Source organism: Chamaea fasciata, unplaced genomic scaffold (genome assembly GCF_029207755.1).
Source record: "Chamaea fasciata isolate MVZ Bird 193981 ecotype frontalis unplaced genomic scaffold, bChaFas1.0.hap1 SCAF_15, whole genome shotgun sequence".
Taxonomy (NCBI): Eukaryota; Metazoa; Chordata; class Aves; order Passeriformes; family Sylviidae; genus Chamaea; species Chamaea fasciata.
In genome coordinates, this window is record NW_027094100.1 from 17,238,025 (window position 1) to 17,253,876 (window position 15,852).

The window sequence follows — 15,852 nt, forward strand, 5'->3', positions numbered from 1 at the left end:
ACATCTAACATCTCTTTTATGCTTCACATCTTTCATATGAAATTGTTGTATTGTGTTGCCTATTGAAACCTAGTTTTCCTTTTGTCAGGTTTTCCCCCCTCACCCCTGCTTTCTTCTCTGCTGTATTTTGATCGGTGTAACTACTTAAGGCTCCATTTTTCTGGGTGGTTTTTATACTCCTTAAGTCGTAGCTCTAAAGGCCTTTGTCTGTGATAAACCCAGGTCTGAGCTGGTCCTTGGAGCAGAGGAATTTTAGGCCAGTTCTGCTGCATGCAGCTCTTGGGGGAGGCTCTGGGAGTGACTGTACCTCATCTCTCCTCCTTCTCCCTCCAATAGCCACAGGCAGCCTTGGTGGTGTTGGGGTTATTTTATTATTATCCTCTATCTCATATTGTGCACGCAAATGTCCTTTTCCATAGCTTGGGACTGTGGAAAGCCTCAGTTAAATGTGTGTTTTGAAAAGGATTCACCCACCCTGTGCCTAAGTGTTCCATACTGGCAGAGCCAGGGGGTCCTTTTGGAGGGCGAGGAAGCTGCAGGGCTGTTGATACTGAGTTGTCCCAGTTGTCCTCTTAAGAAGGAAGCTGGGAAGTTTGGATGGAGATGTGGATACCTGGGAAGTTGTGGATTCAGAGCCATCTGGCTCACTGCAGCTGCTCCACGGTCATTTCCCACAGGGATAGTTCATAGCCAGAGCTTGGAATGCAGGAGGAAACCGTGTTCTCCTTATGTGTTGCTTCTCACTTGAACGGTTTTAATGCTTTTATTTTTTTTATTCTTGAACATGCAATCTGAAATTCAGTCGTGCAAGTATTAACGAGCTGCTGATCACCCTGCCTCTCTTTTCTGCCCTTGTTCAGAGTCTCGGATTTACAGCTCTAGTTCAGGCTGGAATTACTGACACTGTAATGATCTGTTTTATCTCTCTGTCTATTATTTGTCAAATAATTTTAACAGGACTGTGCTTACAGGAGCTGTCAGAAATCCTCCAAACACTGAGAAGGATGAAGAAGTCATTGGCCTTTTCAAGTGTGACCCTGGTTGCGTTGCTTTGTTTCCAGGACTCAGGAAAGTGACCTTTCCCATTGCCTGTCAAATTGTGACCCAGGTGTGAGGGTTTGAGAGCCCCAGGAGCCAGACAAGGCACATTTCAGTCTTGTTGGTTCACTCTTGTTTTCTCCATTAACAGATTTTGGACTGAAAACGGGGGAGGGGAAAGGAAAGGGGGAGGGCAAGGTAAGCAGTGCTGCCTTGCCGCTTGTTTCTGATCCTCAGGTTACAGCACAAGCTAAATAGACTACACTAAATATTTTAGGCTGTTTCACAGACTTACAGACTTTGATCCCCGGCTTTGATTTCCCAGGCGGCACCGCCGAGCGCTGGTTCTGAGCAGAGAAGAGACCCATTAAGCCCCGTCTAGCCCGGTGATCACCGTGCCTTTGCACCGGCACCGGGGCTTTCATCACAGCTCGGCTCTGCAGCCTCGGCTCCCTGTGCCTGCGGACATGCCAGGGCAGGAGAAATGCTGTGCCAGCGCCAGGCACGGCCAGCCCCTCCATCCCACTCCCTTCCACTCCCCTGCTTGCTCCTTCCCCACCTGGCTTCAGCAGGATGCCCAGGAGAGGAGGTGAGCCTTTCTTTCCCAAGGTCTCATGCAGTTTCTGCAACAAGCAGGCCATGAAATAAATATTCTGTGTGTGTCCTTGTCAGAGCAGTAGAGATGAGGGCATTTGCCTGCCTGCCCTGCTCTGCGCCTCCAAGTCCCCAGGTCCCTCTGCACCACCTGGCTTGCTTTCTTTCTTTTTTCTTTTTATTTTTTTTTTAATTTAAAGCTAATTTTGCTGCCTTACCGTAAGTTCCCACCTAACTCCAGAGCTGCTGTCACCTCAGGGCTGTGTTGCTGCTTTTCAGTCTTCCCACAGCCATCGCATGTGCAGTCTGCAGAAACTTTGAGAAGTCTCTCCTAGATTTGTGCACTTGGGGTTATCCTAGGAGGAGTGGAACAAGGGTGTCTCTTAGCAGACAGCACTCTTCAAAAAACCCTTCATCTGCAGAGTTGGAACTGCTTTCATGCCACGAGTTGCCAGTGAAAATGGCAAGGATGTGGGCAGCATGGCTGGGAGGCACAAGGAGCTCAGATGTGTAGCGAGGGCCACATCTGGAGGGGATGTGCTGTGACCGAGGGCCACATCTGGAGGGGATGTGCTGTGACCGAACAGCCAGGCTGGGCTGGCCCAGGGCAAACTGGGGCTGTTCAGCCCCCAGGGTTCTCTTTTGGTTCTCTCTTTCTCTGCATGGGGCTTGTGTTGAGTCCCTGCAGCCTGTGGCTGTTCCTCACCCGGGATAGGGGCTGGTTAATGTCATTAGTGCAGCACACCCAAATCTGTGCCATCACTGCAGCATTATGGGATGTCACCATAGGCTTGGCCCAGCCCTGGCCCAGCCTCAGACTCCCGTTTCAGTGGATTTTGTTGCAGGTGCCACCATCCTGTCTCCATTAGCAGATTAGCACGGTTGAATTTCCCGTGGAGTGCTCCACAGTCTGTCTCATTGTGTTTATTTTGTTCAGGCTGCTTTTCCCTGGGCTTGACAGTGTAATTTGTACAGATCTCTGCTGAGTTTCCCAAACCGTCAAACGAGCTTTTTTGTTAGCTTGAAGCCAGGACCATTGATAACAGAGACAGAGCAACAGGAGCATTGAGAAGCGAGCGGCACACCCACCAGCCAGGAAGGCTCCCTCACCTCCAGAGCTGCTCCTTGGCAAAAGCTCCATGGTTCAGAGATTTTAATTAGATCAAATCCTCCAGGTGACCAGCCAAGCATTAAAGGCATACCAATTTCTCAGTTGCGTCTCCTGCTGTAAGAGCTTTTATTATTTATTTTAGAGAGATGTGACAAAAGAGCTTGGATATCCCGAATGCGCCGTTCTCCTTGAGTGGCACCAGGAGGTCTCCAGCCCAGGGGATTGTCCTTTCAGTGCATTTCTACTCAGCAAAGAGCCTTCCTGCAAGCTGCTTCTCCACTTGCTCTGGTCTCCATTGCCCAGAGGGACCTGCATGTGAAATGGGATCAGAATTTTGGACATGCTGTTGGGGCATGGCTGTGGCTGCAGGTTTGGCTGGAGATGAGCTGGGGGAAATGGCCTTGGGCCCAGGAGTGGCCTGGGAACAGCTTGTGCTGTTTGCCTCTCTTGACTCCCCAAAGTGCCCAGCCCATTCAGAGATGCCATCATTGCACAACATATTGGGGTGAGAAATTGCATCCTGTTTTTGCAGGAGGAGACTCCTCTGCACCTCCTGGCATGGGGAGGTTGGGGATGGATTCCTCGTGGTGGACGTCTCAGGTCCCACCTGACCCAGGCACTGCAGAAGCTGGTTTACCTCCAGGGATGCTGCAGGGCTAGTACATGGGGGTCTGAGAATTATGTTGAAAAAATCTGCAGCAGGATCCTGGAGCTCCTGGGTCTGTTCTTTCTCCCTCCTGCCCTGTCTGGGCAGGTCACAGATGCTCCCACAGGGCAGTGGCTGTGCCACAGCTGTGCCTGGATATCTGCTGCAGCAAGCGGGTGAGGAAGGAGAAATCAAAGGTGCCTTTCAACAAACTGTTCCCTTTTGCTGCCCTGAGGTCAGCCTGGTATTGCCAGCTGGGAAGTCCCACACCAGTTCTGCTCAGAGCCATGGTTTTAATTCCAAGCTGCTCCTTGCCCAGCACCTTTTGGCTCTGGTTTTAGTTTCTTTATGACCCTGCCTGCCTCCGTCTCTCTTATGTCCTGGAGGGGCTGGGCCGTGGCTGCTCCAGCAGCTCCCCGGGAGCAGGGAGAGCTGCGGGTCTGTGCAGGCTCAGTGACCTTTGTCTGGCACGGTGCAACTGCTGCTTCAGAGCCGAGCAAAGGTTGAAGTGCTGGAGCTGTTCCTGGAGTGTGAGAGCCCCGGGATCAGGGATCAGACAGCTGGCACACTGTGCCCTGACTGTGAAAGCCCTGACAAGGAGGGAGCCTGGAGCATCTGACATCTCCACCACCTTCCAAGAGGCTTTAGAAGCGGGCTTGCAAAGCGTCAGCGTGGATGGGGGAATGGTCTGTCCGTGTGTCTGTGTGTCTGTCTGTCCCTGGGCAGCTGCTGACATCCTGACCTGAGGTTTCAGCCTGTCCTGGCAGGCAGAAGGGTGGATTTATCCACAGTAGTTCTTGGAGAGGAGCTCTTGCTGTGAGAGGTGTGTGGATGATCAGCATGCTCGCAGCCAGCGAGGGGAGGGGGAAGCAGGAACTGGAATATGAAGGCTGTTCAGGAGTGGATGTGGAGTGAGGGGATTCACGGAGCCATGGAGCCACAGGGGAGGGCTCCTTGCCAGGGGAGGCCAGGTGGGATGGGGGGCAAGGTGGGAAGGCCGAGGTGACCCAGTGTGCCCTCCCTACCCCTGCGGCCTTCATTTCAGCTGTGTTTGAGGTGGCTGCAGGGTTTGTACCTTCTCCACAACCATGAGCCAGGGTTGGTGGGAGCTGGGGGATTGGTTTTTTGGGATCAATCCACTGGATTGACGCTTGTTCATGTCTACTGTGGGGTGGAAGTATAATTTAATGGAATCATTGAAGTTGGAAAAGACCTCCAAGATCATCGAGTCCATGCTGTGCCTGATCCCCACCTTGTCCCCAGCCCAGAGCACTCAGTGCCACCTCCAGCCCTTCCTGGGACACCTCCAGGGATGGGCACTCCAAACCTCCCTGGGCAGTTCCAGTCCCTGAGCACCCTTTCCATGGGGAAATTCCTGCTGCTGTCCACCCTGAGCCTCCCCTGGCCCAGCCTGAGGCCGTTCCCTCTCCTCCTGTCCCTGTTCCCTGGGAGCAGAGCCCGACCCCCCCGGCTGTCCCCTCCTGTCAGGGAGTTGTGCAGAGCCACCAGGTCCCCCCTGAGCCTCCTTTTCTCCAGGCTCAGCCCCTTTCCCAGCTCCCTCAGCCTCTCCTGGGGCTCCAGCCCCTTCCCAGCTCCGTTCCCTGCCCTGGACACGCTCCAGCCCCTCCAGGTCTCTCTGGCCAGGAGGGCCCCGAACAGGACACAGCCCTCGAGGTCCCCCAGCAGTGCCAGCACAGGGGACAGGCCCTGCCCTGGTCTGCTGCCACCCCAGTGTTGGTGCAAGCCAGACCAGGGTCCCTCCCACCTTGTCCTGCCCCACTCTGTTGGTGACCTGCCTTTTGCTTTCATCCCTGCAGCAACCCCAAAGTGCAGATCGAAGCCATCGAGGGAGGTGCCCTGCAAAAGCTCCTGGTCATCCTGGCCACAGAACAACCCCTGGCTGTCAGGAAGAAGGTGAGGACTGGGGCTGCACCTCTGGGCAAAGCTGGGTTTGTGCTGAGCTCCGTGTAAATGCCCTTCAGACGTCACGGACATCTGGAGAGTGTGGGACCCCCACTGCTCCCCACGCTGGGTGGGCTCCACTCCCAGGGCTGCAGGAGGGGGACCCTGGGTGCCAAACCACCCCAGCAGCACTGGCTGGTGCCTGCCCTCCCCTGGCTCTGTGGGTCCCCCTTCAGTGGCAGCAGTGACACTCAGGTGGCTCTGCCAGCCCGTGGGGACAGGGCACAGAGCCACAGCTCCTGGGGGGCACAGGCGAGGGTCCCCGTGGCAGCGCAGCCGTCATGGGCTGACAAACACGGGAGCTGACGTTTGGAGGAGCTAATTGCTGCAGCCAGCCCCATGTCCTGCCTTTGGCAGAGGCTGTGGAGCAAGGAGCAGCACCAAGAGCCCCCAGCCAAATGTGCAGCGCTGTCCATCGGGCTGGGGGCTTCCTTGGCCCCTCCCTCCCGCTCTCCCCCCTCCCTGCTGTATTCCCTGGAGCATGAGATCCCATTACTCTCACTTTAGCGTGTGATGCCACCTCTGTAACATCACCTGGCTGCTCCCAAACCCCCAGCCCCATTTTCCACAGGGACCTCCTGCGTGAGGGGTCCAGCAGGGTGGGGAGACCACTGGCTCTTCCATTCGCCTGTAATGAGCTCCCTAAAATATGTTCCCCTTTGACCCTGGAAAGAGTCCTCCAGCAAGTGAAAGGCACAGGAGAAGGCTGTGGAACCCCATTGCATTTGGCTGTGGATGTGAGGAGATCCCACAGGACGCTCCACGCTCTGAAACTCCTCCCAGGAGTGCCTGTGGCTCAACCCAGAGCTCCTTTTGGGGTGGGGAGGGATGGCTGGGCATGCAGGGGCTCTCACGGCATTGCTGTGAACCAGAGTAGTTCTTTCCAGTGAACCTGAGTGCATCGTGCTGCAGCCCCTGGAGAAACGAGCAGGGTGGGCTCAGTATTGTCCCCGTTCACACACAGCTGTAGGAGACCCTCCAAGGGTTGAACCCTCTTTTCCAGGAGGACAGAGGTTTTCATTTCCAGCTCCCGTGCTGTGCAGCGTCCCGTGTCTCCAGACTGGATCCCAAGGACAGGCCCTTCCTGCACAGGGCAGCAGCCCCGGGCTCCCGCTCCGATGGATTTTCCGCCCCGGCGCTCACAGCCGTGCACGGCAGCGAGGCCAAAAGTGCATTTCTTCCCTCCGCCCTCCTCTGGCCCACGATTAAAAAGGGAGACAGCAGCATCTCAAATTCACCAGCAGCAAGGCAGAAAATGGAAAATAGAAACAAATGGGAGCGGGGAAGACATGGCTGTCAGCTCGGATCTGTCCGTGCGCGGGCCCGGCCTGTGTGTGAGGCGCCCAGATGAGCAGCGTGTCCCCTGCCCCGGGCGGGCCTGGCCGTCCCTGTGCCACCACGGCTGTCAGAGCCAGACAGCGTGACAGGCAGCGGGGCTGGGCTGGCCCCTAATTGCCTCATCAGCTCCAAACCCCCCGGGCACCGCTGGGCGCTGGGTGTTGGGCATGGGGCTGGGACGGGGCCGTGTCCCCTGGCATGGGGGAGATCACGGCCTTGTCTGACTGTGCAGGTGTGGGGACATCACCCCTGGCATCCAAATCGCCTCAGAGGGATCGGGCTCTGCTGAGTGGTGCTGGACACTCCTCACCCCATCCCACGGCCGGGCTCGGTGCCTGTGTGGGGGTGAACAGGGAGAAGTGATGGGGTTGGGTCTGTCAGGGGCTGCCCACGGGCCCCTCAGTGACAGCCCAGACTAGGGTTTGGATGGAAGCACCCAAGATTTGGCAGCTTCACAGTGCTGGGGAGGATTGGCATTGCAAACAGTTCTGCTGGAGATGCCCCTCAGCCAGAAGAGGCTGGGATGCATTTTCCGTGGAGCTCCGCACAGATGGGCCGGAGCGTGTTTCTGCTGTCCCCATGGGGCGCCATGAAGAGGGGCTGTGCCACATGGGGTGGCCATGGCCACCGTGCTGATTGCCCTCTCTCTCTCCACCAGGCTCTCTTCGCTCTGTCCTCCATGCTGAGGCACTTCCCCTATGCCCAGCAGCAATTCCTCAAGCTGGGCGGTCTCCAGGTTCTCAGGAGCCTCTTCAGGCAGAAGGGGATGGAGCCCCTCCATGTCCGTGTGGTGACACTGCTCTACGACCTCCTCATGGAGAAGGTGAGAGCTGGGATGGTCCCTGGCCAAGCACTCCCCACTCTCACCCCCAAACCCAACCAGGCCTGAACATCCTCACAGGATGAGGATGAGGATGAGGATGAGGATGAGGATGAGGAGGAGCCGGCCCAGCATCAGTGGGGACGAGTCCCTTGCAGCCCTTTGGCCAACACCACACGAGTGCCTGGGGGAGCCCAGAGGATCTGAAACCTTTGTTTGCCTTCAAGCCACTGCCACCATTTCCTCCCGAGGGGGTTTTACCAGCAGGACACCAAGGACATGAGTAGGGGATGCTGGCCCTGGGCTGTGGTGTCCGGCCAAGGCCAGGGGACAGGCTGGCACTGCTGTGACCCTGCCTGCCAGAGCCCTTTGCCTGCTGCACTTCCTTGCTAGAGCCCAGCCCGCCACGTTCTGTGTTTTATTTTCAAATACCCTGGATTACTGCTGTAAGTGTCAGTTTAAAGCCTGTCTTTCCTTGCCATGGCTTGTTGTTCAGTCTCTGTGTTTCCCTGACTCCAGAGAATGGGAATTAAATCCACTCTGGCTCAGTTTATGGCCAATTTGCCCTGAGGATTATGGCTGCTCTAATACCTGGGTTGCAGGCACAGCAGAGCAGCACCTCTCTGTTAAATCAGTTATTTTCTAGAAGACTTTGTAAAGGTGCAAATTATTTTAGCAGGTGTGAAATCTTATCAGGTGCTGACTCTAACGTGATCCTGTCAGCTCCGTGCAAAAGGAGCAGACAGGGCCATTTTGACTCAAACCATTCCCATTTGATCCTGCTGCCCATTTCCCAGCTGCTCCCTGTGGCAGCCCCATCTGTTCCCTCCTCCGTGGGTCCGGGGCAGGCCCCGCCCGGCAGATTCTTGGGTTTATGTTGAAACTCTTTTAGCTGCTCTTTGGGTTGGGAATGCTATGCCCTGGGTGCTGGGGGACTGCTGCGAGCTGGGGTGGCAGGTTCGGGGTGGGCTGGGTGACTGTCAGATGGGTTGGGTTGGAATCATGAACCACCCTGGCAGCTCTCAGCGTGAAACAGGAGTTACTGGGGCTCCGAACAGCTCCTCCTGCCACATTCCTTCCTTTTCAGCCCAAATCCTGCCTGCACTTCAGCAGGCAGCTCTCAGGAGGACCAGAACAGGGGAGGTCTCCTTGGTGTTCCTTCCATATCCCTGTCAGGAATGTCGTGCTATCAACAGCCCCTCCACCAGCTGAGCCCCCAAGGGCTCACAGGGGCACGTGGGTGTTTCCCTTCCTCCCCTGGCACTGGTGCTGCTCTGGGCTGGTCTCTCTCGCTGTAAGGGACCAGCCCCATACAGAACTTCAGTACTGAGGTTTTCTGGACCAGGCTGGGAGGGGAAGGTCTGGCTGTGGCTGGAGGGGACTGAGGTCCCCATCTCTGGGAAGAGCAGCGCAGAGCCGAGGGATGGTGTTCATTAGGTGCTGCAGGCACCTGTCAGCAGCAAAAAGCCTCAGACGGGGGACTTTAAAAGTCCTGCTGAGCTTCCTGCCCGAGTCCCCTCCCAGACTGTGTGACACAGAAACCCCCAGTCACTGGGAGTTTTCCAGGGTGGGCAAACAGCCCCTGTGGCCAGGGAGCCAGGACACAACCTCGGGCTGGTCTCCTGTGGCAAGTCCCCGTCCATGGCAGGTGGTACAGGACATGCATCCTCCTCTACTGTGTCACCTCCTGGGAGCAGTTCCTGTCTGACAGGGACATTAATCTGCGTTCCACCACTTCCCACAGATGCTGCTCGAGGACTCCCAGCACGGAGAGCAGATGGAGAAGATCCAGCAGTACCAGCAGGTCAGGCTGGTGCCGGCGGTGGTGGAGCAGGGCTGGTGTGCCCTGGTGCCCAATCTGCTGGCCATGCCCGAGCACGACACCCGTGAGAAGGTCCTCAAGCTGGTGGGGGTCCTGGTGGCCTTCTGCAGGGAGCACTACCGGGGGGACCCCGCCCTGGGCACCACCCTCAGCCTCCTGCGCAGCGAGTACGAGGAGCTGGCGGCCGAGGAGCAGAGGGAAGGGGACAAGGACGGCTACTTCAGGGAGCTCCTCGGCTCTATAAACACCATCATCCAGGAACTGAGGTGAAACTGTGGGTTCAGTCCAGTTCCAGGGAATTCAGGGTGACAGCGAGTTTGGATGGCACTGGTGTAGGTGCACTCTGGAATAAACTGCTGGAGTAAATGAGATCCCAGCACTGTGTGCCAACAACTTCATTATTAAAATAACTTGGGGAGTGGGGAATGTCTTGTTTTCATGGGATACTGCTGGAAAACCAGAGGTGTACAGTGGAGGGAACAAGCTGGGGGCTCAGCTGGGGAATTTGAGATCTGCAGAAAGGAACAAGCGGTGTTCCTGTGGGAGGCCGTGTTTGTGTCACTCCCAGGAGGGGATGTTTGAATCCCTGCACTCCCTCCAGGCCTGGCAGAGCCCAGCTGGTCCCTTCTGTCCCTCAGCCCTTGCAGAGCTTTGCCACCACCAGGGCTGGGCACAAATGCCACCAGATCCATCCCCCGCTGTGACCCTGCAGCCACCGGGCTTTGTGCTCAGATATTTGTGGCTCCCATGTACAGTGTGTCACTTGTCACTGTTAAATAGCAGGGCTAATTATAACTATTGAATCTTTTTGCATCTTTCTCTTTCTGGGTTTTTTTCAGGCTGTTTTGCTGGCATTAATTTTTTTTTTCTGTTTTTCTCTGAAATGCATTTCCCAGCGAACCTTGCCAAGGCTTTGCTTTGTAGGCTTAAAAAAATACATATATATATCTGATGATAACAGCCAGGACAAGCATGGGAAGAGGCTTTTCTGCTGCAAACTTGAGCCTCTGGAGCAATGCCAGGTGAAGCAGGTATCCAGCAGAACTGGGGGGGATCAGCACAGGGATTTCTCAGGCCCTGCCTGGCCTTGTCACAGTGTCACAGCTGGATTTAAGGTGGGGATTGTCTAACACCTTCTTAGGGGGTGAGCCAGGGAGAAAACCACCAGCAGCCCTCCCTGTCCAACCCCAAAGCCAAAACCCCACTCGCTCCTCCTAAAAGTCTTAAACCTGACCAGTTTTTGGGCAGATGCTCACTGGGGATGCCTGTGCTGGCCCTGGGGATGGAGGGGTGTCCGTGGCCCTGCAGGGCAGCTCTGGAGGGAGCAGGGGGTGGCTCCTGGTCAGTGCCAGCCCTGGGACAGCCCCTCTGACCTGGGATGGCAGCAGGAAGTGCCTGTGTCCCTGGGAAGGTTCCGCTGACCCCCCAGGCTGCTTCCTGCACACCGACACAGCCAAGGATGTGGAGCACTGAAAGGAGGCCAAAAAATGGTAACAACAATTTCCTGGCAGCGCCGCCCCTGAGGCACTGGGCCCTGGCATGGCAGGTGTAGGGCAGAGGCCGTGTGAGGTCCTGGGCAGTGCTGGCACTCAGGGACCCCACCCCCCGTGTCCCCCTGCCCAAAGGGCTCCGGGCTCTGCAGGGGGGTCAGAGCCCAAGGAAGGGTGGCCGGAGGGGACCCCTGGGCTGTAGCCACCCCCTGTCTGCAGCTCCTGCAGGTCTCAGGGATCACGTCTGAGCACTGGCAGTGCAGCCGGGCAGTGGCACGGGAGGTGGTGACAGCCATGGAACCTCGGAGGGCACCAAGAGCTGCGCCAAGGGCAGCTGTGGCCAAGGCTCAGCCTTGGGGGCTGCAGCCCAAAGAGGGACGTCCTTGTGGCCATGTGTCCCCAGGGGCTGACAGAGAAGGGCAGGCGAACCCTGGGCTGCTTTCCCTGGCCATAAATACCAGCCCAGGCCGGTGTCCCCACTAATGACAGGTTTGTTTCCTAAATGGTGCTGCTGGTCCACAGCCCGGCGCAATCACAGGGCTGCTGCAGCTGCCTGGCCCGCCCCCAGCAGGGGCAGGGGCCAGGGCCGGGGCCAGGGCCAGTCTTCCCCCAGCCCCCCTGCAGAGCCAGCCCTGCTGTGCTGGGAATCCCCCAAATTCCTGCAGCCTCCCCCAGGCACGGAGCAAGGCAGGGCCGGAGGAGCCCCAGGGGTGGGGGGTCCTGGGGTAGATGGAAACCTTGGGTAGGGCTCACGGGGCTCCCTCTCTCCGCGGGTGTAGGAGGTGGGACAGGCACTTCCATCCTTAATTTTGGAGCTAGCAGGGTCCCCGCATTTCTCCAGCTTCAAGAGGGGGTCAAGCGTTAAGCGCTGGAGTCACAGAGGTGGCCAGGCCAGGAGCTGCTCCCACTCCTTCCCCCTGCACCCACGAGAGCATCAGGAGGGCTGTGCTGGCTCCGCCTGAGCTCCCCAAACCCTGGCACCCCTTAGGCAGAGAGGATCCCGGAGCAGAGCCCACGGGCTGTGTCTCCCTGGGACGCTCCCCAGCCTCCACCATCCGCAGTGAGCAGCTGATGTGTCTTAATGGATTTTTCCTTTTCTCACTCACTTGTTGGGTTTTGAACGCACTCGCCCCTGCCCACCCTCTCTGCTCTGTCCTCGAATTGTGTATTTGAGGTTCGGCAGCCGTGGCCTGGTTTGGAGCGAGCTCCCGTGTAGGCAAACACAGCTCGGGGTGCCCCGCTCCCGACACATCGCACAGGCGGTGGGAGCAGGCAGAGCTGAGTGGGAAAGGCGCTCATTAACGGGCATTAAATCGTGGCACGGAAACTTTGCGCACAATTAAAGCGGCATAAATTCAACGTGGCTCCATTCACCGCGGAATTGAATTAAGAGCACTTGAAATCTGGAATAAGACTTATCTCCTGAGGATTTAATGTGGTTTCACTAATACACTTTAGAAGATAACGTGGGTTCATCTTCCTGAGATCCCTGCACTGCCGGGTCTGCCGGGCTCTGGCGCAGCCTCAGCAGAGCTGCTGTCCCACTGGACTGCAAAAACCTCCCCAGATCTTTCCAAATCACCGCGAAAAAACCCCCCAAACCCCTCCAGTAGTCTGGCGTGTTCCAGGCGGTGCCTGGGGAGCAGCCAGGGGCAACTGGCAGGCAGGGAAATCCCACAGCCCTTCCCTGCCCAAAGCCTCGGTGGGTGCCCCCATCTCCACGGAGGGCTGGGAATCGGGAAGGTGGGGTTCGGCTGCCGGCTCAGCGCCGGGGGAGGCGGCCGAAGCACCCCCGGAGCTCTCCCCTCCCGAGCCGAGCATCGTCCTCCTGCAGCGACAGCGACGGCACGAGCCCTTCCCCAGCTCTTAATTACAGGGAGCAGTAATGACTGTAATTCTCTTCAATTGGCTCCCTAATAAAGTCACAGCTTCGCTGGCGGCCGGAGCCCCTCGCTGAGCCGCTGGCCCAGCGCCGCTTTCACACGCAGGGCTGGGATTCCCCGACACGGCGGGATCGGCGCCTTTGGGTTTTTGAACTCCCGACCCACAATCCGGAGCGGCCGGAGGCAGCAGGAGCCGGGGCTGGGGTCGCTCCGAGACGAGGAACTGCCCTGCCCCGCTTTGCCCCAGGATGCTCCGATCCCCAGCCCCGGGGTCACCGCCACGGCCCAGCTACTGAAACTGGGGGTTCACGACACAGAATCCCCCCTCGTCTAAGGGGAGAGGCGTTTTCTCCCCTCCAGCCGCGGCGGCTGCACTCCTGAACGGAGCAATTAAACGCTACACCAATAATGATTCACCTCGATGCCTTTCTCCGCTCCGAACGCAATTCCCAGAGGAGCAATTCCCGGGTACAAAAGAAATGTGAGTTGAGGTTTTTTGGCCTCCTGTCCCCATCGTGTTCCTGCTGCTCCTGCACTCCCCGGGGCTGCAGCTCTCACCAGGGGAACCACATGTTAACTTCTTGATGCTCAATGTTTGTAGCATAAATTAAACTAATATGTATTTAAAAGCTAAATAAGTGTAAATCTGTCTGCACATCTTAATAAAGGTTGTTTTTTAAAGCTCATTAATAGACTGTATTGGGAGGGGGGAGGCACTGGATGTACTCCCTAAACAGCCCAGGGAATGTCACCTTAAAGAGAATACCAGGAGAAAAAAAAAAACCATATTGTATAAATTCAGTTAATAATTATCTGTAAAAGAAGACCTACAGCCTGTTAACCCCCAAACGGCAGTGGAGCACAGCTCCCCCTCTGAGCCTGTTTACATGTTAGGGCTATGGGAAAATAGCCTATAATTCCACTGTTTAATAGCTGTACTCAAGAGGCTAAAATGCTTGAAAACATAATACATTTGGCAGAAATATATCAAAAACTCTTTAGCTTAATTCTGATCAGCATTACAGTAACATGACAGCAATAACCTTAATACAGTAAATTATGAGCTGATTGAGATAAATAAAATTATAACATTTCAGTGCCAAGGCTCAGCTCTAAAATGGAGCTGCACTTTAGACATCGACTCCAGCCCAGGCTTTTCCAGCTCCGCAGGAACAGGCACCGCTTCCCTGCACCCGACTCGACTGGGACGTGTGAAACACACTGAAATTCATAAAATTTAAATAAGACAGCGAAATTATACCTTGTAGCTATAGTTATCACAAATAATGTACAGTCTAAATTGCAGCCTGAGCAAACATGATTTCCTGGGTGCCTCTGGAAGCCCAAGGCGGGATGCAGAGCAATTATGAGGAATGAGCACAAAGCTGATTTGCATCTGAATGGCGAGGGGGGGGGGGAGGGCGAGGGGCGGGCTGGGCCCGCTCCATTCACAGCACCACAATGCACCAGCTGGAAAAGCAACTTTATTAGTGTCCCGCAGCAAAATACATTAGTAATTTGTAACCAGGCATTACAATTCCCGTCCGTGTCTCGCAGGAGCGATGGGCCGCCCGCACCGGGGGAGGATTCCCGGCCCCGGGAGCTCCCCCGGCAGGCAGCGCAGCCCCTGCGCAGGGAGCCGTGCCAGGGGCGCACAGGAGCCGCCCAGGGAGAGCAGCAGCCCAGCCCCAGGGCACCGCCGAGCCCACCTCCAAACACCATCCTCAGCAAAGCCCAGCACAGGCACGGTGTAGCGCTTTTCCAGCTGTTTTCCAGTTGTGCTCACACAGTCGGTGCCTGCTGCAATTTCAAACTCCTCTGAGCTTGCTCCCTCTCCACCCCTACAGCGGAGAGATACACTATCACATACAATAATTTCATTGCTTTTTTTTTTTTGAGTAAAAAAATCTAATTTTTCTCTCTTGATCACCACGATAAACTGAGTCTCTGAGTAGCATGATCCTGTATTAGTGTTAACCGTTAGTGTTACTGTAAAATCCTCTTTGGTTATAGAGTATTTCATTTAAAGCAAGATTATAAAAAAGAGTTTCCAGCTAGAAATCCACCCCTGTAATCTATAAGCCATCTAAATTACCACACTTCTGCAGGCTGAAGATATACTGATAGGACTTAGAAATCTGAGTATCTCCCCAGGTAATCTAAACAAAGTTATCAAAATTATATTAAGTAAATACATTTGGAGGAATAGTAAATTTCTGAAAAATCCTTAAGGTATTAAAAAGTAGAGTTCTGGAAGTAGCAGTAGTGGGCTAGAGAAAAACACCCCCGAGCCAGAGCTCTCCTCTAGATGCTCTCCATGGCCTTGAACTCGCTGAGGGCCTGCACGGGGTTCACGTGCTTCTTCTGGGATGCCCTCTTGATTTTCGTCTGGGTCTCGTCCTGCTTCTCCCTCTTGACCAGGGGTTTCTTCTCCGGAGCCTTCATCTTCCAGGAGACGGCCGGGAGGTTGAGGGAGGCCATGCCCTGGGACTTCTGGTACTTGGTGGACGCCACGTAGGAGGCCTTGACCGTCTGCACCACGGCGTTCATCAGGTTCTTGGCCGCCTGGATCAGGGACATGGCGCTGTCCACCTGCCAAGGGACACGGAGTTACACACCACGGAACCCCAAACACTGTGTTCCACTGAGAACACCACAGGCCTGGGGGGGTAAAAACCACTTGAGCACTGATTTATGTGATTGATTTATGTTTTTCCTTTGAAACCTGAGGCTCCCAGTTTGAGGAAGGATTTTTCTTTGGACGCTCAGTGGTTACAAACCTGACCTGTGCCACCAACACAAAAGCAGGGTTTGCCCCCCGTCTGCATTTCCCATATTAATGGCAATGGGAACGATTTGTATTCTGCCCTTTGCTTTTGTGACTAAGCTTTAACAGTTGCTTATTCTCTAAGGAAATTAATAAAACTGTAGTAATATCTTAATCACCAATAATAAATATTCAAATTGCCCTAGAATACTAAATTGGATTGGGAAGGAAGGAACACAACTGCATCACCAGCCAGGCCTGGAGCCCTTTCCCAGCTGGTTCCTGATGTATAAGAGCGTCAAAACAAGGAAAAATATGAATTTGTCAAAGCTGTAGGGCACAGAGAGGACAAAGAACTGAGACCACGGCTGGGTGGAAGAC

The 15,852-nt window shown here is 55.5% G+C and overlaps 2 protein-coding genes across 5 annotated transcripts in view; one reads left to right on the top strand and one right to left on the bottom strand.

Annotated features, from left to right (window-relative positions):
- The window catches only part of SIL1 (SIL1 nucleotide exchange factor), a 94,723-nt gene extending 81,258 nt beyond the window's left edge, over positions 1-13,465 (top strand). For all 3 annotated transcript variants that reach the window (XM_066197016.1, XM_066197017.1, XM_066197015.1), the window contains 3 exons: positions 5,207-5,303; positions 7,348-7,512; positions 9,254-13,465. In XM_066197016.1, the coding sequence (XP_066053113.1) occupies positions 5,207-5,303; positions 7,348-7,512; positions 9,254-9,601 (610 nt within the window). In that variant the 3' untranslated portion in view covers positions 9,602-13,465. The remainder of the gene's footprint in view (positions 1-5,206; positions 5,304-7,347; positions 7,513-9,253) is intronic.
- Positions 13,466-14,169: 704 nt separating this feature from the next.
- The window catches only part of CTNNA1 (catenin alpha 1), a 117,581-nt gene continuing 115,898 nt past the window's right edge, over positions 14,170-15,852 (bottom strand). For both annotated transcript variants that reach the window (XM_066197010.1, XM_066197011.1), the window contains exon 18: positions 14,170-15,296. In XM_066197010.1, coding sequence (XP_066053107.1) covers positions 15,009-15,296 — 288 coding nt within the window. In that variant the 3' untranslated portion in view covers positions 14,170-15,008. The remainder of the gene's footprint in view (positions 15,297-15,852) is intronic.